This window comes from Notolabrus celidotus, chromosome 19 (assembly GCF_009762535.1).
Source record: "Notolabrus celidotus isolate fNotCel1 chromosome 19, fNotCel1.pri, whole genome shotgun sequence".
NCBI lineage: Eukaryota > Metazoa > Chordata > Actinopteri > Labriformes > Labridae > Notolabrus > Notolabrus celidotus.
In genome coordinates, this window is record NC_048290.1 from 6819593 (window position 1) to 6847058 (window position 27466).

Genomic DNA, 27466 nt, shown 5'->3' on the forward strand with positions numbered 1-27466 from the left:
ATAAATGCCTGACTGCTGTTTTTTCTGTTCGCATTGCCATGTTTGTGTGCTATCATGTTGCATCCAGTCTGTATCCATCTAAAGACTTGGGTCTGTTTTTTATCTTTGTTCCCTTGCACATTACCTTATAAGTTTAAATAAATTCAAGCAGATAGTTAAACAAATTTGAGCTAACTGGTTTGCATCCAGCTCAAGTTGATGAGATACTGTAGGGCACATTGTTGCATGTGCTATAATAAACACCCAGAAGGGGGCAGTGTCCGTAAGTGTGCAGGAAAGGGTAAAACACAACCCAAGGAAGCTTTCTCACTGCAAGAAGTCACTGCTGCTTTGCAATGAGCCCTCAGAAGAAGTGAAGTGGCCATGTGATTGAGACGGGATGACTTTGCTGCAGTGCTCCTCTTCACTCCGTGAATCCCTGGAGAGTGCATGAGCTGCTTAACAGACACTTAATCGATATCCAGCCCCTCTATCTGACCCCTTCTGTCTCCTACAAGCTTTGAGTTCTTCTTAACTTTGTTGTATCGCTCTTTATTCAAGCATTGATTCAGGGTGCATCAAATGATGAAAGTTAAACGACTCATTTATGATGTTTTTGGGTACAAAGAATCCTAAAAAGAAGATTACAGGCAGAAAATACAAACACAAGTATGCTCATAAAGCAGATCACATCCAAAAACAGCATTGTCGCTTGATAAGACTGAGGCAGTCCCTTGCTCTTCAAACGGTGGTAGTTTTACATGTGCAAACTGTTTTCATGAAACACTTAATTCTCACTCTGCTTGTGAACAACACCAGTGATCGTAGCCTATTTCTTTAATTATCTACTGTGTTCTTTGCTGAGCCTTAGAGGCATGCAAATGAGTTCTTTGTACAAGACTTTGGGTCAAACTTTACATCCTGAAAATGGTTAATGGTGATGAAAAGAAGCCAAAAAGCAGAAAATGAAAGAAAACACTCATATAAAGGAAGGTCATGTTGTCTTTTGCCCTTTAGTCTCCCTGCCATGTTTACACAGAGGCTGAAAGTCAACATGGAGTAAGTTGGTTGTTTGTTACAGAAAGTGAGAGTTGAGTGCTTGTGGCCTTGTTGTCCTAACATCTTCTGTTTACAGTTCACCCCCGGGTCGACATCTCCCCAGTCATTATTTATTAATGGATATATGCACTGCTAATTGCTAATTAGCTTTAAATTGATGACTCATAGAGGAATTTCTTGCTTCATTAGCTGGCTGTTTATCTATTGAATTAAACATGGCAGAAAGCATACCCGATTTGAATTAGAGGCAGGATGACAGACAAAGGACTCCTGTGTGTGTGTGTGTGTGTGTGTGTGTGTGTGTGTGTGTGTGTGTGTGTGTGTGTGTGTGTGTGTGTGTGTGTGTGTGTGTGTAAACAGGTGTGAGAGGTGGAGTGTGTCAGCTCACATGAAGCATGTTGAAATTATTCAGTGAAACGCAGTGAAAAATCCCACAGGATGTAAAAAGGATGGTGTGTTGAACGTAAACCCAAGATGTGAAGATGTGTGATGTGTTAGACGCCGAACATCAAAGACCCATTTCCAACATTTGATGTAAATGACTTTCAGATTGGCATGAGGCCATCTGGACCCCAGACCTGCCTCCAAGTTGACGTTGATCTAATGCTAAGAAGCAAACTGAGGCAGAGTCAGAGAGAAAGTCAGAGAGTAAAAAAAGTTATGGAGAGGACAGAGACAATACATGAAAAGCAAACTCACAGTACTCACGGTGACTCTGAAAGGTGTGCCAGCAGTGGACGTAGCCTCCATGGCTGGCGTGGTTTTGTCGGTGGCGCTGCCTGGCATGCTGCGTCGGCGTCCCGTCCTCTCTGGAGGAGACTCTGAAAAATAGAAGAGAGACATTTAAAATGGTAAAACAGCATATGTTCAAAGATTGGCTAATTAGGAAAATCTGAGATCTGCTTTCTTGCCAAGAATTAGATAAAAAGATTAACACCACTTCTATTTCTGTCTGCTAGCTTTGGATCTGAAGCCAGAAAACAATTAGCCTCGGTGCTTTGGCCATCTCTGAAGTAAAAACAGGAACAAAGTTTTAGTCAAGTCAAGTCAACTTTATCTATAAAGCCCATTTACAAACAGCAGAAGCTGACCGAAATGCTGTACAATGCATAATAGTTTAAATGCTAAGCTAATCACATGCTAGCATTAGCTTCAAGTTTACAGTAGGGGCGTGTAAGGTATCAATCTTCTTGTCTAATTGTAAGCAAGAAAACAGACTAAAGAAAAATAGTCAAAATATTGTGCATTGTGCCAGAGCGATGGATAGGTTGAATTACTCTTAAAATTCCCAACCTGCCTGGGATCTGTGTATTGAATCAGAAGTACAAAAAGGAAATTAAAACTTAGTTTAAACATAAACAAGCTGCTGACAGCTACAAGTCTTCTTTAAACACTGGCCTAGGGTTGGGGTACAGTTAGTTTTTGAACAATGTTTCAAAGGCAAATGCATGAAAACATGCAAAAATATTGTTTGTTTACATCATGTAAACACTGGACTGTACTATCTTGCCAATTTTCCAATGATTCATCAATAAGCCTAATCAAGGGGGAAAACATTCTGTTTGTTGCAATACTGAATCTCCCGTCCTAGCCATTGCTGTTTACTGAATTTTTCAGTGCCTGTTATCATTTTCATCTATTGCGTGTCTATCTCATGCTTTCCCTTATCCTGGATACACAATAAAGCATGGTATCAGATCAGCATGAAAGAGATTAGAAATAGTTGAGGACTCAAACAATGTGCATTTGTTTGAAAGAAGCAAATCTTGACATGTCCAGGAGGAATCTAAAGGATGCCATGCATGCATGTCTCCACAGGTTTTAGATAGCCATCACTGCTAAATTGCTAGCTAATTATCCATGTATGAGCAATTTGATGAGTTTGTGCAACCCTGACTGATGAAAGGAAGAGTTTGGGCAACATTATCAGCAAATGTTGCAACTTTAAGCACAAGACATTCTCAGTATCAGATGAGGAACTGATTTTAGCTATATTTCCAGCGATGAAGTTACTGGCTGGGTCAAAAACAAGGCTAAAAATGAATATGTGTCTAACTAGGTCAAATATAACTGATTTAATCTTTTGAAACACATGAGGTCATTTCTTCACCGAGACTGTGCTAGATTATCTAAATGAGATCTATGACAGTCGGTTACATGAGAAACTAATGAAATTAGTGTTAAGTGTGCGTAGCAGTCGGACTCTAATAAGGATGAAACTGAATTATGAAGCAAAATCCCCTCCTCTTCCTCCTCACCCTGATATCTCCCACATACACACTACACTGAGTATAATCAGTATAAGGAGAGTTCACCAATTTATTGGGAGCTCCCCACTGACAGCTGATCCAATCATCTCCGGATCTGGTATGCAACATCTCTACACTTGTGGCACTTTAAGTTATCAAACCCTGTGACTAATTGATTAACATGGCACTTTAGGTACAACATATATAATGATTTTCCTCCTCTGTATGGGCACAACACTTTGCATAATTGGTCAGGAATCTTCATCACGCTTATGTGATAATATTACAGCATATTTTGAAAGTAACAGTTACTGATTACTGACTCAAATCAGCACAAAAAGGAAGGTTTAAAGCTCCTGTGAGTGACTTTCCATTTGAGTGTATTTTGGCGCCCTCTTTGGCCAATGTAATACGTTTTACCGTTGATCTTGTCTTGTATATGTGCAAGTGATGTTTCTTATGAAAAATCTAACCTTTCTCTAATCAAATTTGCAACTTAAATTGAATATTGACCCTTTTCTTTTTAAATTGAAAAGTCTGTTTTAGCAGTTTCCTTTGAATCTGCTTGTCTGAAACCTACCCCCTTGGCAGGGGAGACAGGTATATAAAATAGCTGTGTAATGAATCTTCTCTTTGATGGGCTCGTTTACTATTTTAGGTCGTATAAAGGCATGAGCATGAATTTTAGTCTGTTCACAACAGCGAAAACAAAACTCCTCACAGGAGCTTTAATTTGATAAGATAAGATAGTACTTTAAGTGATCAAATATTGTAAAGAAACTACAAAATCACAAAGTTAATGAAAACCTCATCAATCATGACCAGAGAGCCCATGTTGGCGTGGTCCTTGACTTTAATGAGTGAGAATGAGATAACTAAGTGGAACATTAACAAAGCCAGTCTGTTGCTATCACAGACTGTATACATAGACGTAGTCTAAGTGACATCCCCCATAGGTTTCAGAAGAGGCATTATGAGGCCCTAACAAAGGCTTCTCACAAATTGTAAGTGCTGACTACAAGTGACTTTATGGCTAAACCACATAGAGGTGGAGTTGAGGCCATAGTCTTGCTACCTAGCAAACCACTACAAAGCACCCACCTGTCAAACAGCAATATCCCTAATTATTCCCAACTGTATTCTCAGAATAAAGATGTAAAGAGACCAAAATGAAAACCAAGAAGTGAGGTGAAGGCTGTGAACATGTCTGATTCTGCTGCTATTTAAGTGGTAATTTTAATATGTGATGTAATGGGGTTTCCTTGGTTTATCTTGAGCCAGCCTCAAGTGGACACTCAAGGAACTGCAGTTTTTTGACTCCCCTATAGGCTTGATTTCGGTTTAGAAAATCCATGTTAAAAGAAATACGAATGAATTTGCATTTTGGCTTTAGCTACATGAGCCCTGAGCCAAAAATTAGATGGAGGAAATTTTGTGCCAACATTATTTGTAACTAATGTGATATTTGCATACAGAGCATCTCTAATGAGCCTCGCACACAAGAGCACACACTCGGAGTATGTTGTGTTTGTCAAGCTGAGCTGTGCTAAATTAGCTGTCTGCTGCTTAACAGGCCGCTTGACTGAATTAGCGCACGCTGTAATTGAAGAACGATTGGAGGAAGAGCTCTCCCTGCTGTGCTGAGCGCTGGCTCGCATCCAGGCCCACATTATTCCCAGCCTACCATTAACATAAATACAGTCCACAACAACAAACAGCAGACAAACACAACATGGCTGTGACACAGAGCAGACGTTCTCTGTGGCTAAATCAGATTTCTGTAATTGAAAACTAGAACCATCTGGATCCTCTGAACGGTGAGCTGATGGTTTGCTGAGGTAAGGAGGATTTGATTTTTAAACAAGCTTAGACTCTTCATGTTAAGCCTGTGTTTGTTTTTGTTTTCATGGGGTTGGGGAATCTGCGGCACGAGACAAAAGCATGTGCATTAGCTTCTTTAAACCTCAGTGTTCTGAGTCGGATCTGACCGCATGTCTGGACATGCCAAAGAAAAATACTATTTGAATGATGTGGTCTTCTTGTCAAACATGTCAGGTGTATGGTTCTCCAAGCCTGACCTTGTGGTTTTATCTTTAAGATTTATTTAGAAGCTTCCCTTTTCCATTGATCTTGTTTTTAATGGTCAAATCCAATTATTTTTGCTTTCAGGTCAGAGTTTGAATCTCAGTAGTCTGTTCTGAATTTTTTAGATTTTTAAACTTCTAAGATTCCAGTTAAAGAAATGTCTGTAGACACACTTTCCTACCAAATGAGTGAGCACAGCTGTGACATAGTCAATGGGCAAAATATAAAAACTAGTGTCAACACACATAAAAAACACCTTCCATGGTACCCTCCATGTTTGGGAGACACTCAACATTTCAATGCCCCATCTCCCATTTTCGAGATGTGGCAATCCTTCTGTGTAAAGCTTGAACCTCTACATATGAAGTGTTCTATGGTCTTATGAGTTTTGAGTCAATATTTTTGTAAGTAATTAAAAGGTGGCAAAAAAAGATTGTTAACTTCTTCATGTGGATCTTCAAGTATAAGCCCAAATCAAAGGAAACTGGGGGGTCTTTGCTGCTGCTCTGCCTGCCTTGGCTTTTCAAGCATGAACAAGAAAGCATGGGGAGGTGTGCTCTCCCCACCTCAGGCTTTGCTGCTGCTTTGCCTGCCTTGGCTTTTCAAGGTTGGACATGAAAGAGAAGGGAGGTGTGCTCTCCCCACCTCAGGCTTTGCTGCTTCTAAGCTTGCCATGGCCTTTCAAGTATGGACATGAAAGAGTGGGGTGGTGAGCTCTCCCCACCTAAAGCTTTGCTGCTGCTCTGCCTGCCTTGGCTTTTCAAGTAGGAACATGAAAGAGTGGGGAGGTTTGCTCTCCCTAACTTAGGCTTTGCTGCTGCTCTGCCTGCCTTTGCTTTCTCCCCTCTCTTCTCAGGATTTGGCATTCCACGTAGGAATAGGAAAGGGCAGGGAGCTCCCAGAACATAGCCATACCACCAAATATAACTTATTGCACGCAAATTATGAGCTATTTTGGCTTTTCCCTCCACTTCTGTGTATAATGGTATGTTCCTTTGCTCTCACTCAGTTATTCAAGAATAACCCAAACCTGGTTTTAGACAGGATTGTATGTGAAGAAACGCTCAGGTAGCTTAAAATCGGAGGACTTTTTGGTGTTGTTGTTGTTTCATTTTTTGTTGACGGCATGCTCACTATATAAATAATTAATTTAGTCAGCTCCTCTGAAGCCTACAACGTGCTTTTTAATTAGTCACAGTCAAAACAGTGTATCCCAGGAAAATGTGGGGGAGGTTTAACTGTATCAAAATTTAGATACTGCCAAACTGCAGCCTCTTGATCTGTGTAACCTATGTTCTGTCACTGATCTGCAGCTCTGGATAAATGTAACAGGAGCTCTCAGGAGATACTAAAAATGAAATATGATTCTGAATGGAAAGGAAGCTCAGAGAAGTGGACACATAAAAACCTGCTCAATCCATTTTCATGACTCACCGTTGAATAAAAGCGTACTAAGAGAACACTTCACAAAAAAACACAAATTGCTTCTGTCTCACTTTGTGACAGGCACAGTGGCATTGAGATACCTGTCGCCATGACGACAAGTGTATTCAATTCCCCCTTAAATCAAGAGCAAACAGGGCTGATGAGATGATCACAAGACGACTGAATTTAACTTGCTGTTAGTTAATACAGTTTTCTGCACTCAACTTCAATCTCCAGTCTTTTCAACTTCTTTGCACAAGTCTCACTTCAACACAGCTGGTTGCTAGAAGAAGAAAGCTCATACACACATATAAACACACTAACACACACATAAACGAGCATCATTTAGCTGTGAACTAATCGTTTGGTGAAATCGCAGAGCGTGCTTCCACATGTCTTCACCATCTGCGTGCAATGCATCTCCGCAAATGCGCGGAAATTTGTCTGGCTATAACCCGCTCCCATGTCTGACTCCAACCACCTTAATGACAGTGAACAGTAAGCAGACGCTTGTGCTCAATAAAACTTCAATTAAAGCTGAAGTAAATCATCAAAGAGTGTCTTTGTACTGCTTGCAGTGGCTGGTTCCAATCTTTCAACTTCCCTGTTTGGAGCCTGGAACGACTCTTTAGTATCTGAAGGTGCATTTGTGAGTCTTTGGGAGCAGTACAATGATGGCGTCAGAGGGCCCACAGACAGCAGCTGTTGGGTCAAAAAGTTGATGCATCTTTGAACCAACTCAACAGACATTGGTGCCATATTGGCTTTTCCATTCATCAGTCTTCATAGGAAGTTGTAATGTTGCAAATCAGAGAATTCACACAAATTCAACCACACCTTGACTCCCAAGTTTCTCCCATCTCCAAAGCTTTCCTGCTTCTGACAATCACTTAACCAAATTCATGTACTTGGTCTTCAAAATAATGATCCCCTCAGTTCTGCACTGTTGAGGTTATGGTTTAACTGTGTCTTTAATATATACTAGACACTTTCTTTTTTCACCTGAGCCCTTCTAACAAGGCTCTTGTGTGGTAGTTTCTCTTTCATGAGCTTCCTAATCCGTCCTCAAACTGCAGGGATTTACAGAGACTCTATACAGTGAGTCCATAATAATTATGATAAATCCAACACTTAAAGTCTTCTTGTAGTTTTATCTTACCCATGTTAAAAACTGTGTGCAGTCCACTTAGCCCCTTCCCTGTGCCTGGTGTCGAGTGTACTGACCAATCAGAGACTGTATTTAAAACCTCTGTAACTTCTGTTAAAAATGTCAGTAAGTGCTGATCTCAAAGACTGTTTCATTGATGGTTTCGTAACAGCACAACATCCAAAAATTGAGTGGAGCGTTAGTTCAGGCAGGCTACAAAGTCAAGCTCGGCCAACAGTACAACAGCTGCTCTTAACACCAGCCCCTATTGGCTGAGGAATTAGCTGATAGCATCTCCACATCTCATTGGCAAATACCAAAAATGGCGTTACATTTGAACTGCCAGCCTTTAGCCAGCCTGCATCTACTGTTTCCCATGCAACCCACGTCTACCCCAGCTACTTCTTTTATAATGTGTCTTACGGGGTCTTTGCTGCTGCTCTCCCTGCCTTGGCTTTTAAAGTATCCACATGAAAGACAGGGAAGGTGTGCTCTCCCCACCTCAGGCTTTGGCATTCCACGTAAGCATGTGGAAGGGCAGGGAGCTCCCAGAACAGAGCCATACCACCAAATTTAACTTGTTGTATGCTCAAAATTATTTTGTTTGATGAGAGTGGTCCTGAATGAATAACATTGTTTTATTTTTTGCTTTTAATGCATTTACTAAGTGGACCTGACAGTCGATAGAATTGGAAACAGGGAACGGAGAGTAGGGGGATGGCATGCAGCAAATTGCTGAGGGTAGAAGTCAAGGTACTTCAACTTCAGCCGAGAGAACAGTAGCCTCTGTGCATCAGATGTGCAATTTAACCACTGAGATGAAGTAGCACCCACGTTTCATTTAATTTCAACATATCATATTTTGTATCTTGAGAGGGAATTCAACTAGAAGTGATATTAGAAGGCATACAGCTTGCTCACGCAATAGAGAGTTTTCCTTATACTTACAGTGTAAGTTTAATGTGTGAAACAGAAAATACAGCAACAAAACATTACAACTTTCATCACAACTTTTTTTAAAAAGCTGCTGTGAAATCAGGTATCTTAAGATGCAACAATCACAGAATAAGCCTGTGAAATCCTGGGTGTCTCATTTATAGCCTGGATATAATTTTACCCCCTCTCTTAATCTTCCCACTTTCTCTTCCATTAATGTTCTCTTCAAACCTCATTCTGAAGGTTCTGTTTCATCACATTTTCATCTCCTACTTCACATCAAATCCAATTCTCATCTCTCCTTACCATCTCCTTAAACCCGTCTTCTTGTAACGCTCTATGCTTCCCCAGAAAGTCACACCAAAACCTCAGTATCCTCCATCCCTCTCTACCCCAAAATAGAGCCATCATTCTGTCTGATTCCAACAACCTCGGGGCCTTCTTACAGCTGGTAAATGGGACCCTGGAAGCACCAGTGAGAGCCCAGCAGGCTAAAAGCTGCATGGGATAGATTATATGTACCTTTATTTTCTGAGTGCACAAAAGTGTGCGGTAAGTCTGGCCATAAGAGATAGTGTCACTAAGCTACTTGGTGGGAAGGTGGAAGTCACACAATTTGTCAAAAGAAGAACAAATTGTGTGACTGGAGAACATTTTTAAATTTGGGGAAATGCCAAATGTCACACATGCAGTTGACCGATAGATGAAGATATAAACAGCCATAATGTTGGGTCAGAAAAAAATGCCCAAAATATTGACCATATTGGTGCAAATATGGGATTTTTTGGGACTTACTGGGCTCGTCTTATATTTAGGGTCTTCAATTGTACATGCCAAAGTGTAGCCATAAGTTCATAACAGATTAATATAGCAACATAGAGAAAATAGTAAGATATAAATGCTAACAGGCTTTTAAGTAAGCTTAACAAAAGCAGAAGGAAAACATGTCTCTGTTGATATTAAAAGAATGAAAGGAAATGTAACCAAATTTCTACTTCTGTCCGAGAAAGACTAAAACAAAGTGACTGCATACTGGCAGAAGGAGGGGGATTAACAGTCAGCTTGTATCAGCATTACAGTCTTCAGCAAGTTGATCAGGGTGAAGTCTATGGAAATGTACACCACACTGAGTGACAGGAGGGACGGGGAGGACTCTGCTGCTTGTGCTGGCTTTATAGATAGAAGTAAGCATTGAGAAAACAGTAAAATGCTAAAATGCTAAATGCTAACAGGTTGTCTAATTTGCTAAACAAAAGCAGAGGGAAAACATGTCTCTGTTGATTTTGACAGAATGACAGGAAACAGCCGAATTTCAACTTCTGTCCAAAAGACAGTAAAACAAAGTGACTGCTAACTGGCAGCAGGAGGAGGATTAACAGTCAGCTGGGGTGTAGTATGGGCGAGTGCAGCTACAGTCCACAGGCAAAACTTGGATCAGTATTAGAGTCTTCAACAAGTTGATCAGGGTGAAGTCTTGAAATTTACACCACACTGAGTGACAGGAGGGACGGGGAGGACTCTGCTGCTTGTGCTGGCTTTATAGATAGAAGTAAGCATTGAGAAAACAGTAAGACCTAAATGCTAACAGGTTGTCTAATTCGCTCAACAAAAGCAGAAGGAAAACATGTCTCTGCTGATTTTGACAGAATGAAAGGAAACATAGCCGAATTTCAACTTCTGTCCGAAAGACAGTAAAACAAAGTGACTGCAATCTGGCAGCAGGAAGAGGATTAACAGTCAGCTGGGGTGTAGTATGGGCGAGTGCAGCTACAGTCCACAGACAAAACTTGGATCAGTATTAGAGTCTTCAACAAGTTGATCAGGGTGAAGTCTTGAAATTTACACCACACTGAGTGACAGGAGGGACGGGGAGGACTCTGCTGCTTGTGCTGGCTTTATAGATGGAAACAAGCATTGAAACAACGATGAAAACAAATGTCTTTGCTCCATCACTCATGAGATATTATACGGTTTCACATGTGCATTATAACACCAACAAAAAAAACGCAGTGACATGTTTGGACATAGCTCTACATGTCTGGAAACACAGTTAAACGACAATATTAACAGGGGTATCTCTATCTCTCCATGCCTCTCTCTCAGCGCAGCAAGTTGGCATTGTCTCACAGAGCATGATCAAATTAAGAATTAATTAAATTAGGTGGCATTCTTAAATTCAATTTGTAGGTTGTTGGGTTGCAATACAACTTTTTGGTTTTGTCTGTTCATGGACCAGATCCTTGCATAGACGAAGTGCAATGCAAGACTGGTGTGATTAAAGATACATCTATTACATCGAATGGGAACCTTAAGGAAGCACACATTTTGTATCCTTGAATCTATCGTGCTACCTTTTCTCAAGCTCTCCTCCTTCTCACCAATTCCCTTCCTTCCATTAACATTCAGTGTCAGACTGCATATTTCCCGACCAGGCGTTCTCTATCCAGCGACCACTGCCAGCCAACCTTCCCTTCCTCTCAGCCCTCACCAGTACAGGATATTACTGCTCGAAAAATGTCTGTGGGCAAAGGTGGGGGAGGAAGTCTCTCCTACGTCTGAAAAGATGCCGTGCTGTCCAATTTTTCACACATGGTTTGTGTGTTGGAAATAGCATGCTGAGCAGCTGGCAAAGTGTCAGCCGTTTGAGGACAGACAGTGTCTAGTTAATCATCTAAAGGGAAAAAGAGGAATGATAAAACAGCATTTTGCATAACGGCTTGTTTTGTTGGTGGCTGTTCCAAAGTGCTGTGCTGATGTAATAATAATAACAGTTAATGACTTTACAAACACACATTGTTCGTCTGCCTGGAGTCTTGTGCTTTATGATCTTTTATTGCTGGAGGAGCTGGCTGTGCTAAGTAGCTCCGTGATGAAAGAGGAAACTCAGGAAGGTTGTTGTAAGCAAGATGTTGTTGCACAGGGTATTTAATCTGCCTACAAACGATAGCAACTTACAAAGAACATTCAGTATCTACAGTCTGTATGTTGCTGTTAGTTTAAACTGCCCTGACACGAACTTCCTAATTTTTGTCTTGTTCTAAACATGACCCAAAACAGATTTCCTCTGTGCCACGAATACTGTGTCATGTGTTTCCAGTAAGCTGAACATGAGCTGTTTCTGGGTAGTGAAGGCTATGTTCGTCTGCCAGAAACATCATTTTAACTTGGTGAGCTAATTGAGACAGGCACAGACGTGCTCTGCATCTCTGCTATGGCAACTGGTTGACTCCAAATATGTATGTGACACATAGAGATAACTTATAAAACCTACTCACGGTCTTGTTTTTATAACCTGAAATTATACACATTAACATGACAGGATTGAAGGAGTAACTGGGAGGTTCCGGCTTATGAAACTGATGTAATGGGCTCGGCTAGAGAGAGCTATCACTCTTTTTTTTTTTTTTTTAAAGTTATATTTTTTGGGCCTTTTTGCCTTTATTTCATACGACAGCTGAAGAGAGACAGGAAATGCGGGGAGCAGAGAGCGGGGGAAGACATGCAGGAAATGGTCGACCAGCCGGGAATTGAACCGGCGACCCCCGCGACGAGGACCGCAGCCTCTGCATGTGGGGCGCCTAGACCACCAGGCCACCAACGCCCCGAGAGAGCTATCACTCTGATGGATTTTTTAAAACTACAGAGACACTCATGCTTGTAAATTGTTTGACAGAGTGAAGCCTAGTTTTAGTTAACAACACAGCTGAAAAAAGTTGGCCTGACGTCAACAGTTAATACGGCCAAAATTGATTTGAAGCATCTGAAGCTTGGAAGCAGATACCTTTACTCTTTGTTCGTTGAATTTTGCCAATGACAATGTTTAAAGCTTCTGAAGGGCCTGGCTAAGGTGTAGAACCAATCCTTATTGTATCTTAACGTATCGTATGGCATTGTAACGTAACGTATCGTATCGTAACGTAATGTTAGTATCATACCGCATTGCATTAAACTGTTGAACTGTACAATAGCTCAAGGGGTGATAGGTAAACTGTTGCGAAGGATTGGGTTACGAAACATCACAACCTTTACCATGCCATACTGTATCATATGGTATGGTATGGTATGGTATGGTAATGTACAAAAACTCTTGTGGTTACGAGTAACACCCAAATGACTGGATATGAATGTGAATACTGGGCCACCATGCTCCATGCTGTGTCACAGTTTCTCCTGCCATTCCTCCTTTACTCTGCTAATCTGGTAAAGTGTGTTTGTCAACAGAGCTGTCAATCAGTTATCTTTACTAAAACTAAACTTCTCTGAAAAATGAACACTTGGACGTAAATCAGCACTATAAGGACTTATCATAATGAAAGAGACCATGTCTGAGAAAAATGTATTTGATGCGTATTTTGACTTTAAAGTTTGACCCATGTTCCATCTGACAAATAGAGGAGGCATGGTTTATGACCTACACTGCAGCCAGTCAGTAGGGGGAGCTTTAAAAGATTTGGCTTCTTAGGGCCAAACACTTAGGGCATCCATTTTAGTATATTTAAATTAAACTGCAAAGGTTGTAGCCCAAAAGGAAGGTGGGTTCTCAGGAAAGAACTGAAGAAACTTTGCAACTTTGACAATGTGACCAAATGTACTAAATGTCTATTGTTTAATCCACCAAATTCAATGTCTAATTTCATTGGTATTATAAAAAAGATGACTTAAGTTATTGGGTATGCATTAGGGAGGATAATATGACTAAATATTGAGCATTAAGGATACAGTATCATGCTTAGGTCAGTTAGGATCAGGCTGTAGCTCACGGTAGAGTGATAGAAATGTCTCTATCAATCAGAGAGTTGGCGGTACGATCCAGCTGGTGAGATTTAAAAATAAAGAAGATGCTGATCTATTCAAATGATTGACTTTGATATTGATTCTTAGGATTGACTTGTAGAGGCCAGTAAGGTACAACAGAGTTTGTTGAAAATGATCTGATGAATCTCTCATTCTTGGAATCATTTGTTCCATTATTAATATCAGAATATTCTATTATACCCACTTTCAAGTGTTTATTTGACCAGACAGAAGAGAACTCCCACCTGTGCTCACCGAGCTAATGATATTGATGAGAGCTAATGAGAGTTTGAGTGCTGGATCCTGTTATCAATAGCAGCAAGCGTCGGCATTTCAATGAGTCTACACCCTCTGGTCTGAAAAATAGCCTCCAAAGAGAATGCAGAGCTCTGGTGTTATGACAGGAGAGGAAAGCAGGGAGGATTTCATACACACACACACATGCACACACGCGCACACATGCGCATGCACACACACAAACATATGCTGTGAAATGTGCAGGAAAAAAATCACAGGCTGTCAAGCTCTGTTTACTTTGTTCTCTCCACCTGGAGGACTATCTTCTCTCGGTCCAGCCCTCGTCTCATCCTCCTTCCTTCAAAAATACATTTCTTTTCTGTTTTTCCCCTCAAGTACAAGACAACCAGAAGTTGTGTTGACTGGCTGATAGTGCTGTGAAAAGACTTAGTCCGTCTCTGGAATATAAATGACTAAATAATGTCAATCAAAGAACAATCTGGCAGAGCGATGTTTTAAAAGCATTTACTCAGAAGGCAGAGAGACATTAACGGTAACTCAAACTCCTAGATGGACAATGAAGGATGTAATGAGGGTCAAAGTGAGGGCAGAACCTTTATTAGAGGCACAGGTTTTATGGGTAAGTCTAAAAACATGTGTTGGCTGTGTTGGGATAAGAGGGAGAGGAGAGAGAGAGTGCCTTCTTGTGTGAGTACACAGAGACCATAATGCGCTAACGCTGAACCGTGAGCAGAGAGCGCTGGACTTCTGACCCCTGAGATGTGGTATTTACTCAGTGAGCAGATGATGGGGTGATAAAGAGGTGCTGCTCCGTCTCCTTGGAGCAGCTCTGTGGACACGAGGGAGTAGAAGAGGATGGTTTTAACCCCCAGCAACCAACAGAGCAGATACGGTCAACAGTCTCATAACTGCTAACACTTAGCCTTTGTCAGGAGTGGACTGTGGGCTAATAATACACAGATTACAGCTGTTTGAATTTACACTGCAATACCTGATGGCTTGGAGGCACAAAAATATAAACTTTGGCTGCAAGATATGAAGAGTGGTTGATCTGTTTTGGGGCAAAATATTTTTGAAAACAAGTTATGTCTCTAAAAAACTTGAGTTTTGTTGAAATCAAGTGGCAACCACTGGTGTTGAAGTATGAAGAAAATTCAGAAGGGCATTTAACTGCAGTTCCGCAAGTGTCCATTTGAGGCTGGCTGCAAACGCCAAGGAATTCAATTAGGTTAGGTTTAATAATAATTTCCAATATGGCTACCTCCATTATTGGGTTTCATAACATCTCTTCAGAAATCAATGGATGGCGTCACTGAGGCAATGTCCATGTCCAAGGTTAAAATAAACCTATACAGTATAAAAACATCTGTTTACTCTGTTGGTCTTCAGCTGTAGTATTTTTGGAGTGCCATTTTTTAATTCAAAATTCTGCGATTATTTGAAGGGGGAAATAAACTCAACATGTAGAATTTTGACCCATTTACTAAGCTTGTGAAAAACAGTAGGGCTAGGCTAACCCAACATCATGGATGACAAAAGTTAACTCTGTTGTAATAAGATATTTCATGTGGGGAATCTTCTCAGGCCACCAAGTTTTATCACTCAAGTTTGATTATATTCACTCTAAACAACAAATTATTTATGGAATGCATTTGAAAAGGCTTATGAAACATAATACAATTTATTAATTTATTAATTAATTTATTATTTATTTATAAGCTCCATGACTTGGGCCACAAAAAAATTTGGTGTCTCCCAACTATGTCATGCAGTTGGTCCCTGCAGTAAAAAAAATAAGGTGTTTTTTTTTATCCCCAAAGAGATCTGAGAACACACAATGTGTTTGAAAATAATTATTCAAATTTATTTTTATTGAATTGCCCTAAAAAATAATGGCTATGTAAAGTCAGATCATATCGGATATTGGAAAATACCCAATATCTGTTACTGCTGCCACAAAGCTTTTTCCTTATGAGATAACTTTTTACAGAGAAGCCGAGTTTTTGTGGATAAATCATGTATTTTTAATAGCTTAAGTCTTCATGTATCTAACTGTCATAGTTTAGGGATGTCGATCAAGTTGCCTTTTTTTAACTGTTTATTAAGACTTGTTTTTTTTAGATCACTTTTTGGGCACTTTAGCCTTTATTGGATAATGACAGTTAGAGAGAGATGGGAAGATTGGGGAGTAGAAAGTGGGGGAAGACATGCAGTAAATGGTGGAGGTTGGGAGTCAAACCTGCGATCACTGTGACGAGGACTATAGCCTCTGTGCATGGGGCGAGCACTTAGACCGTTAGGCCAGCGGTGCCCCAACTTGTTAACATTCAGGCCACCAAAACTCTACTATGGCTCCTAAGTTTAGGGGATATGCCCTTAAACCCAGCTCATGAAAATATCAGCATCGATCTTTATAAAACCTATAGATCTGCACCAAATGTGAAAATTAGCACAGATACAGATACTGATGTTTATTATAACAATTTAGCCGATAGCTGCCGACTCAAAAAACAATGTTTTTTGCACTCTTTGTAATTCTTCATGTTCATTCTTTCAAATGAGTGTTGCGATTTGATGCAGACGTTGATACCGGTCCCTCCTTTTAAAGTCCTTTTGAAGTGTTGCTGAAACATGTCCGACAAACTGCATGTTGCTGATAATTCTCAGAGTCGGTGTGATACTCCCACACTGCCAACATTTTCTTTCAGGTTTCAGCATGATAACTAAACAGAGTTTGTCTAACACAGGACATCGTCTGCCTGATACAAAAACTCCTCTGAATCAGCAGTTAGCTGTGCTAGCTTTCAAACATTAAACTGAATTGACAGAACAGACACAGAATGAAGCAGCACTACTCCCCACAGAAGATGTGAGCTGGGGTTTTTTATTTCTGTGAATGCAACATGAATTCTATATTTGACAATGAAGGACCGATACCCAGAAAGAAATCAAGACCCTCTGCTTCATGTTTAGTTTGGCACAAGCATGCCTTTGTCTGCAGTGTATCATGGGAAGGCAGGGGAGGAGGAGGAGGAAGAGAGGGAGAATGGTCGGGTGCAGAACGAGGAAGTGGGTGTTTGTGCAGAGGGCGACGCAGCGTTAATACTCCTGCTTCTACCAGCTGAGATCCCATTAACTTAAATACCATGCAGACACACAGATATGATGACAGCAGTCTGCACAGGCTTGGCGACGGTTGATAACTTCGCTAAATGACACAGGACGCACGTTTTGAACATTTACGCCCAAGAAAAATAAACATAGCATGAACTTTAAAGGCGAAGTGGCAGCTCAGTGAAAGTATCTCTGCATGTTTATCGAAATCTAAGTTTTCAGGAGCATGGGACGCATTTCCTCAAGTCTGTTTGTGCAGGATTTGTTGTCATCCTTTTGAGTTTTATTGCATATCATGGCTATATTACATCCAGACGTTGGAATCCCATCCAAACTATGAGCTGGAGTGATTTCAATTATTTCTGTGAAGCTCTGGCAGAGACAGATGGCTGAACAAACTGAGTGCGTTTATGAAAAGCACAGTTTTAACCTCAGTTGTGTGTGCTTTGGCATATATGTGAAAATAACTCTGCTCACTTGCACATATTGTCCTCTGTATGCAGAGAGAGGCTGTTTTCAGAGTAGAGATCTCTTTCACTTCTACAGCACTCCCCCCCCAAAACTCTTCCCTCGCTCTGCCTCGTAATCTGAGTTGATATCTATGGATTAAGGCGGAGGATTAGCTTGCACCTGTCCCCCCCCCCCCTGTTATTGGACTCTTTTGGGCTGCTCAGAAGCACGGCGTCATCTGGCACATCTCCATGATTCACCAGGCTGAGAGAAAAGAGGGGAAGGCGAGGACACAGACGCCGGAGATAAAGCTCAGATAAGAAAGTAATCCCGGGTTAAACATCGAGATGACATGGAGAGTTCTGGCAGTTTCACTTCGCCGCTTGATCGCTATATTAGCAGTCCTTCCTCTCCGTGTCATGAATCTGCTTCCTTTTGTACGATCCAAGAGGCAAATTGATTACATTTTCTCTCCTCTCCTTATAAGACAGAGCTGATTAAGTGGATAGGAAACCGCCCTGTGTTATCTTAAACTCCTACACTTTTATCTGGTATATTCTCCTGCCCCTTGGCTTGATTGTATATGCTGAAAATTAAGGCGAAATGATCAAAGAAGGAGGCTGCCTGTGTCGATTAGGGAAGCCTTTGTTTAACTGAAACATGACCTTAATCTCAGCGAGGATGCTCAGGCACGAAACGCAAAAAAAAACAGATCAAAGGGCTAATCTTTATAGAGAAAACAGGAAAAGTGATTCCCCTTTTGCTATCGAGCACCGGCTTGAACTTGGCACGACTTAGCTTTAAATCTGTCTTTTTCACTCCTTTACTTCAACATCTACAGAGGATTAACACCTCCTTGTCTGCAGCCTTCCTGTGTTTAGGTGTAAGTCTGACTTGTGTTCCGGAAACTGAGTCATGCTGATTGTCTGTGCTGTTCTCGCCGTGTTTTTCCCATCTATCGGCCTTCACTTCCCATCAGCACACAAACACATCCAGAGGAAAATCTGGAGACATCATCACAACCAGCTCGGCAAAAAACTAAGCATGACACGGTCTCCTACATCAGAGGAGATTCCGGGCAATGACCCATTTAGGATATGATTATGTGCAGTAGATGTCAGCGGGAATGCATTATTGAGTTGTTATTGAATAGTTCAAACACTTCCTTGTAAGCTACTTACACTAACTCTTCACCATCCTTATATTTCATGGTTTTAGGGAGCTGTTATTTCACTTCACATGTTGTATTTTGTAGGATTGCACGACATAACACTTTTGTTGTTATCTATCGTTCTGGTTTGCTGATTTTATCCAATAAAAAACATATTAATATAACTTTCATATACTTATTAACAAGCCTTTACATTCCAACACAGTAAGTGGCGATATGAGATCCACCATTAAACACAGAATAAGAAGAATAACAAGTATAGATGCCACAAGAGTCAAAATGGCGACACCGGTGTGGATGTTTTCACTCTTTCACACGATATCAAGACTGCAATTAGAAAAACGTGCTGCAAGTATGTAAAGAGGAGGAACAAAGTCTGCAAGTTTCACCACATTAATGTTATAGAGCAGTGGAAAAGTTGTCAGCAAAGATGCACAGAAGAAATAGGAAACAGCAGTAGGTGCAGCCAGCATTGGCACCACAAAATGTCAAATTAAACGCCTACTCAACAGGTGTTTGAGAGCTGCATAAAGTTCAACACAGACAGCCCAAAGCTCCAGCAGTTAATGACAACCTACCCAGAGTTATAGCACTTGATCACCACACTTTTACAGATGAAGAAGAACCAAGGATTTCACAAGCTAATTGCGCATTTGGAACCCAGGCATCGTCTGTTGAGCCACTGCTTCTTTGCTAACCTATGCCCCATGCCCTGTTTGATGCAATCTCTGCACACATTCACAGACTGATCGATGACAAGGTCAAGTTTTACCACCCACATTTAACCTTCTGATGCTAGTACAGTAATGTTTAGTTTGACTGCCCAGCAGCTGGAGGAAGACTTAAACTAGGCTTTAATTTTATAAGGAGAGAGTTCCCTTTGTTGACATGTTTGATTTTGATACATTTAATCCAAATTATCAGGCAAAATAATCTCTTAACAAAGTCGTTGTAAGCTGGTTGTAAGTTTTTTAAAGCACTTTTTCAAAATTGAATTAAATTTGTAGGCGTTTTATTTTGAAAAAGTAAATAAATGACCCTGAAAGAGTAAGAACTTCCTTTTTTGTGCGTACTCAAAAGCGCTTTCAGTAAAAGCTGGTAAGTATAGAGTGTTGGCATGTAAACATATTTAAACCTCCATGTCTTTCAACTTCCTCAGACACATTGTGCTGCTCTTATCATGTTCAGCTGTGAATCTGAATAGTTGATGGGAATGTGTTCAGTAATTGTCTTTCTGTGGTTCCCATCAGCACCAAACTTCCTCTGTTAAAGTTCTTCTTCCTGTAATTTTACATCTATACGTTTTGTTTGGTTTCCTTGTTTTAAGAGACTGTGACCATTGTTGATGTCGACCCGTAGAGCCCATTGAGAGACTACATGTGTGCACTGAGCCACACAAAGACTTGACCAGACTTGTCTTCCCAACTACAGCTGCTAACCCTCAACCCCCCAGCATTTCACTTTGATGTCTTTCATATCAGAAACAACAAAGTTTTGTATTGTTCAACGAAGTTAGAAAGCTTGGGAGAAAATTACTTCTTCCTCTCTTGAGAGGAGACTGCTCTTAGCTTAGCATCCCGTCTGCATACAGGGTGGAACTGTTAGTCTACTTCTGTACAAAGATAAGACAATTGGCCCACCAGTCCCTCTAAAACACACCAATTAGCATGTCATGGTATCTCTTTTACCTTTAATGTTGAAATGTGTTGTTTAAATTACTGTTTCATAGTTTTATAACTTATTGAAATAGTCATATAGCTCATGGTGAGATGAATGACATGACAAGGGTCATTGAGGACCAGCCAGGAGTTGAATCAGCGACCCCTGCAACAGGGACTTTAGCCTGTATACATGGGGCGCACACCTTTTATATCTACTTAAGGAGCAGGTCATCTTCCATGGAGGCGGCCATCTTGCACAGCCATGTTTCTACCATAGCACAGAATGGACAAACTAGTAAGGGTCATACATGTTTGGTATCATGCATCACAGCAGCTTCTTGACCCCAAAGGCCACCGTCACTTCTAGAACTTCACCGATGGGAGGGGTGAGCAAGGGAGCGTTCCAATCTAGAATCTGACTGCTAGATATTGATAAATATTCCCATTTCTACTCACTGTACCTTTAACTGAAGTCTAAGTTTGGCTGAAATGTAGCAAACCCTGCAAGATAATTCAGGCCAGTCATTGGCACTGCAGCCCTGCACCAGTGCTGGGCTCATAATCTAAGCCCCACCATGATCGCAAAATCAGCAGGCTCCAATTAGAGGTTTAAGACACTACCTCAAATTTCTGCAGGTAAAATAAATCGGCGAGGTCGGAGCCTAGATGCCAAATCGAACAATGTTCTGCTGCTGCAATAAGCATTCAAACTGTTAGAAACATGATCTGTCTGACTGAACCAATTGATGCTAAGCTAAAAGCCACTGGCTCTAGCCTTCTATTCAATACCATTGAAAAATAAACAGATGGAACAAAGCATGGGTTGATCTTTGAGAGGAGAGTGAGGGTTAGAATAGCTTCAGGTGGGGAATGAAATACAACTGTAGTGAAGTGCGAGGGTTGAAGGGTGTTTATGACAGATGTCAGACGGAAACAGGTAATCAATGTAACCTATGGTTGTCTTGTGAAGTGAAGTGAGAAAAGCATGTTTGTGTGCATTAGGATCACGGTTGGTGTTCAGGTGAGGTGTTGCACGAACTGTGTGAAAATACAGGGTAGTACAAAAAGAGTAATATCAACAGGAAGAAAAGGATAATGGAGAGTTATTTCTTCTTATGTGTTTGGAATATAAACCTGGAGGAGGGAAAATAAGCCTTGCTTAGCATAAACACCTCTAACAGCAGTCTATATTACAGTGTACAAAAATCCCTCATCAACTCGACCCAGCTGAGTCAGGAATCTGCCCAACATGATGCAAAACTGCCAACATTTATAGGAATAACAGGTCGGATCAGACAATGCTGCTCTCTCAGTCTCTGGGATGAGATAAGCATTCATATTGTATGTAAATGTCACAACCCCGGTGAGGAAGAGGAAACAGATCCAGGCTGATGTGAGTGTGAACTGAACCGATATCACACTTTCCATTCACAGGTGATGGCGCTTTGACATGCACGCACACATGCTGAGAAAACAATAACACATGATCTCATGCCTCTGCCGCCTGATCCATCCCAGTGACAGTGTATACATAAAGAGGGGCCTCAGCGACTTCCTCTTGATAAACCCACAGAGCTGGTCATGGCATGCAGTGGAACAAATACACTGCTTTTATACTTTGGGCTTCTCAGAGAAGATAGAGTTCGGCAATATCACATTAAAGCTGCAGGCAGAAGAAGCTGTTGACTTAAACTGTGTGCTTTTTGCTCCTGTTTGGTCTCCACCATCTGTTCGGAATCTGACTTCACTGTGGTCTGACGCTAGTTGAGAGTTTTAAAGAGCTGTTAAAGAGTTGGCTGCATATCAAAGTATTTCTATCTGACTACCTTCTCACTGTTAGGGACTTGTTGGCACTTTTTATTTTCAGTTGAGTGAAGATTTTTCTTTTTCATCTGGTGTCTGGATGTTATCAGCAAAACAAGCTCCACTAAATGAAGCACACAAGTTTGGCTCGCAGGATGTTGGAGGGAAAATGATCTTGTTTTTTTTTACCAGTTTTAACTACACCAACAAAAGCAAGTGTCCAGAGTTTGAAAATAGCTGCCTGCTGTTGCTGCTGGAAACAAGACCAGACTGTGCGAGATAGAGATAGAAAAACCACTGAGTAATGTTCCAAGAGGAAGCTGAATTTGAATATGCTATAAACGCTCTGCGAGGCTGAAGGGAACAGAAGAGTCTGTGGGTTCAGCACAACATGCGACCACTTTTAAATACCAGGAGTCACATGATCCACTGCCAGTATCTGAGATAGTCTAACAATGCTTTAAGACAGGTAGACAGATCAAGTAGAACAAGTCTGGAATATCAAACACTTGTTGCATTATTATGATATTTTTTAAAATCATAAAAGATGTGAAATGTTCATGATGTGGATTAAACAACAACTGCTCATGATCTTTGATAATACTTGCTTTTCATTGATTTAATTATAAGTCCTCTAGAGTCACAAGATGAATTCTAATCAATTCTGTCAAGTCCACGCAGTGACCAGTTTGGGGTCATTCAAAGCGCAAACAAAACCTCCTTTGATAATTTTACAAAACATAAAGTCTCCTGAGAGGCACTGTGTTTTTTTGACTTCACCGAGAAACAACCTCTCCTCACTCTTTGTGTTTGTGTCACTACGTTAATGTGCAGTATGTAAAAGTTTTTTCTGTGCAGGGGGAGCTTGCACTCAGCGAAAAAGATCAAGGCACAGTGTGTTTGTCTTTGTACATAAGCTCAAATGCATGAGTGCGGGTTCTTTTGAGAGCTGAATGATACAGTAGGGGAGACTTCAAAGTCCCTCTTTCATCAGGCAGAGAAGCAAAGTGGAGACATAGAAACCAGCACCTCCATACTCTCTGTTTGTCCCTTTTATGACTGTGCTTCACTTTGTCTTCCTCACTATAGAAGCCCGCATAACACTAAATACAAAACATGAAGTTACTCGTAGCAGGAAGAGAGCAAGAACACGTTTGTCAAAAGAGAAAAAAAAAAGGATCCTGATGTTTTCCTGCCTGAGCTGTTTGTTTTTAGAAAGTTTGCACCACGTCTGCACAGCAACAGTCTCCTACTTAATATCTCTGTTGGCAAGTTACGGCAGTTCACTTGGAGAGAAAAAAAATCAATAAGCTGCAGATTTCAGAGATATTCTTTTTTTCTCAATTCCACTAAGTAGAGCTCAGCCTCGGGGGCAGACTTATCACTATAACCTTGCAGCTCAAACACAGCCTCCAGCAGTAAGTACAGGCGTATACCGAGAGGCTGAAAGGCAGCATAGTGAAGAAAAGGAGCACTCGAGGACACGTGTGAACAGAAAATGAAATGCAGGAGGCTAACTAACCGACTTGAAGTGTGTCTTTGCAGCTGAGAACAAAAATATTCACAGCGCCGTAACAAGGGTGGAACCTGGCAAGTTGACACCGTGCTGCAAGCTGTCAAGTGTCAAGTGTTGCTGGTGCAATTTTGAGAGTAGCATCACCTTGTGAATAGTGACGCCAAATTGTTAGCTCACTCTGTTTCACATGAACTCACACTACAGTGAAGACACATCTGAGATAGTGGAGAGTTTCCATGGGTTCAAAAACACTGTTCATTTGAAAACAGAGATGTTGGGTAACATTTTCTGACTTCATACCAACACCTAGACTTAGATTTTTTGCCAGTGCACACGCATGCCTTGACAGTGTGATGACAAAATATACATAATAATGGTGGAAAAAATGCTCGGCTGGCACCAAACTGTTATTGTTTGTACTTTTCTCATGATAACTTCTTAAAACGGGGTATCAGGATGTTGCTTTTACTGACATTCTTATTGATACCTAATAATAAATATTAGGCTGCATCAGTATGTAAGACAAATATCTGTCCTGAAATCTGAATCAGTAGCCGATATTGGCTGATATCTGTATCTGAGGCCAATCTTACTTGTGTTATTGTCAATTCCCGATACAATATTTGAGGCTGTAATAAAAGCCAATATCAATTTGACTGCAAATATCGATATCTGAGGCTATCTGTATCAGAGACCAATATTAGCTGGTATCTGTATCACATGCCAAGACTACTTGTTTTTCTTGTTACTACCTGATAATATAACTCAAACGATGTCAAAGCCAATGTCAGTATTTACAGAAAATCTTGGTAATGGAGACTGATATCTGTATCAGAAGTAGATATTTCTTGTGTTCTTACTGATACCTAATCATACATTTATGGCTGTATCCATAGGCAAATATCATTACTTAAGTCATATATTGGTACCAAAGGCTGATATCTTTATCAGAGGCAGATATTGGCTTATATCTGGATGGAAGGACAACACCACTTGTGCTCTTATTGGTACCAAACAATAAATGTAAGGCTCTATCAGTCGGCCAATATCAGTATTGAATGCAAATATTGGTACTGGAGGCTGATATCTGTATCAGAAGCAGATATTGGCTGATATCTGTATCAGATACCAATATCAGCTGATAACTGTATCACATGCCAAGACTCCTTTTGTTTTACTACTACCTGATAACATAACTCACACTGTATCAAAGCCAATGTCAGTCTTTACAGAAAATATTGGTAATGGAGACTGACATCTGTATCAGAAGTAGATATTGCTTGTACTCTTACTGATACCTAATCGTGTTTGTATGGCTGTACCAATAGGCAAATATCATTACTTAAGTCAAATATTGGTACCAAAGGCTGATATCTGTATCAGAGGCAGATATTGGCTTATATTTGGGTGGAAGGACAACACCATTTGTGCTCTTACTGGTACCAAACCATAAATGTTAGGCTCTATCAGTCGGCCAATATCAGTATTGAACGCAAATATTGGCGGCTGATGTCCGTATCAGCAGCAGATTTAGGCTGATAGCGGTATCATAAGTCAACACTTCTTGTGATCTTACTTCTTGTGATACCATTTAATACATGATAGGCTGTATCCAAAGGGCAATATTAGCACCAGTGGCAAATACTGTACACTGATATCTATCAGAAGCAGATATCAGCTGATATAAATTGGTTTCCTACTGATACCCAATAATACATTTAAAGCTGTATCAAAATTTCAATATCACAGTAGAAGGCAAATATTGGTACTGTAGGCTAATATCTATCATTGTATGATAAGAAGATATTGGCTGATATCTGTTGCAAAAAGTTGATATTACCTGTACTCTAGCTGATACCAAATTCTACATTTGAGGCTGTACTAAAGCCAATATCTGTATCCAAAGGTTGATATCTGTGATACACTTACAGGTGTCCATCAGCAGCCGATATTGATAGAGGAAGACCTTTACTAAATGTCTAAAAACTGTGACTGCCTTTGATCATCTTCTTTTTAAAACCTAATTGCTAACAAAACATGTACTAGCTAACGAGAAACCAGAAACTGTCGAATTATTATCGGCCTGCTTGTGAACGAAGATATCTGTCTCTTTTATAGGAGGAAATTTACTAGACTCCACTTGAGTCGTGCAGCGTATACAAGGCTGAAACTGCTGCATGGAGAATTTTTTTGGCAGTCTTAGGAACTTTTTATTACCCCTGTTCGTGGATGGCCTGGTGCGGCTTCGAGACCGGCTCCGCTGACGCTGCAGCCTGGACTTGCCAAGGAATCTGTAGTAGTACGAGGGTCTCCCAGATCCCTTCCTTGTGACCCCAGCCATGGTGCTAAATAGTTTCCACCAACAACAACAAGATATCCAGGCACAGCAGCAGTGAACACAACTCCTCCTGGATGTGGTATCAGTGCAGATAAACTCCAGGCAAACTTTCAGTTTATCTCCAACTTTCTCTTAAGGGTCCTCTTGCAGACACTCACTTCAACTTAAGTTAAAGTCCTCATGGATCTGTGTCGTGATAAAATCAAGTCCATTGTGGGGAAAGAGAAGATTAAAGCATCAAACATCCACTTCTGTTCAGTACTTGTGTCCTGTCCCACAAGCTCAGGCTTCTGCTCCACCTTTGAACACTCCCCCCTCAGAGTTTCCCACAGAGAGATCCCAGAGGCATGATGTCCGGAATACTGTGTGAGCGTGTATCCTGAATGACAGGAAAGCTGTTTCTGTTCCCAGAGCCAGAGAGCACTGAAGGAATTTTATAATTCTCTCTTTCTTAGAGCATTAAAGACATCTCTTTAAACAGTTGCACACAGCAAAAACCACTATCTCTGACTGCTGTGACTGAGTGTGTGTAACAGGCACACACACACATAAAGAGATGGTATGCTATGTGGCTGAGAACAACAGGAGAAAAGTTTGGGCTGCATGGAAAACATGCACAGATAAGAGGCTTCAGTGGAACGGAGTTAACAAGGCAGTTATCAGATCACACAACATTTGACTTCCCCTCTGCTAACCAACTAATCTGTTACAGACCTACAGATAAGACCACATCTGGTGCAATAAACAAGTCTGACAAGGAGAAAAAAAAAGTACACAACCCCCCTACTGTTAAAAACTCCGGATCCAGCTCTAGTCACGCTCCTGGTTTTACAACCCAACCGCTTTAATTTGCCACCCTAGGCAAGAAAGGCATGGCAGGGAGTGACGGCCTATCAGAAGCAGATGTAAATAAGGCTGCTAAAGATGTCAAACAGCCAATCAGAGTGTGCTCTGACAGAGAGGGGTCAGGCAGATGGACCATAGTCCACAACAAGACTTAATGACACTCACACAAACACACAATTGCAGGGATGCTTGAATGTGTATAATAGGGCTTAGTGATGTCAGTGTGTTCCCAATGTGATGTGAGCAGCTGAGGTAGTTGAACATAGAAATAAAAGGGTGGTAGAGAGGGAAGCTCAAAGTGAAAGAGAACCTAGAAACTAAAGCTGCAGGGGGTGATCACTTGAAGGAGACTTAAAGCAAACTATTTTCTGGCGCAATGAAGCATTTTTCAAAGAATAAAAGTCAAACATTTCAATTAGTTTCAAGCCTCTAAAGTACAGAGAGGGGTTTTCAAATCATTATCTCAGATAGTAACTGAAGACTTCTTTGGTTTTGGACTGTTGGTTGGACAGTGGAAGCAGTTCCCAGACAAAGCTGGAGGACATAAGGAGGAATTTTCCACTTTTTAAAAATAAATTTTACATGATAGGTTTCATCATGTAGCTACAAATATGATCACACACACTAAGGGCAGT

General features: G+C 40.8%; 1 protein-coding gene across 2 annotated transcripts in view; it reads right to left on the reverse strand.

Moving 5' to 3' along the window:
• Positions 1-26474, reverse strand: part of dab2ipb (DAB2 interacting protein b) — a 151100-nt gene extending 124626 nt beyond the window's left edge. The window contains exons 1-2 of one of the 2 annotated variants that reach the window (XM_034710031.1): positions 25865-26474; positions 1747-1859 (exon numbers count right to left, since the gene is read on the reverse strand). In XM_034710031.1, the coding sequence (XP_034565922.1) occupies positions 1747-1859; positions 25865-25988 (237 nt within the window). In that variant the 5' untranslated portion in view covers positions 25989-26474. Of the gene's footprint in view, positions 1-1737; positions 1860-25864 lie in introns of both variants that reach the window. The other variant, XM_034710030.1, reaches the window with a different exon arrangement.
• Between the last annotated feature and the right edge of the window lie 992 nt (positions 26475-27466).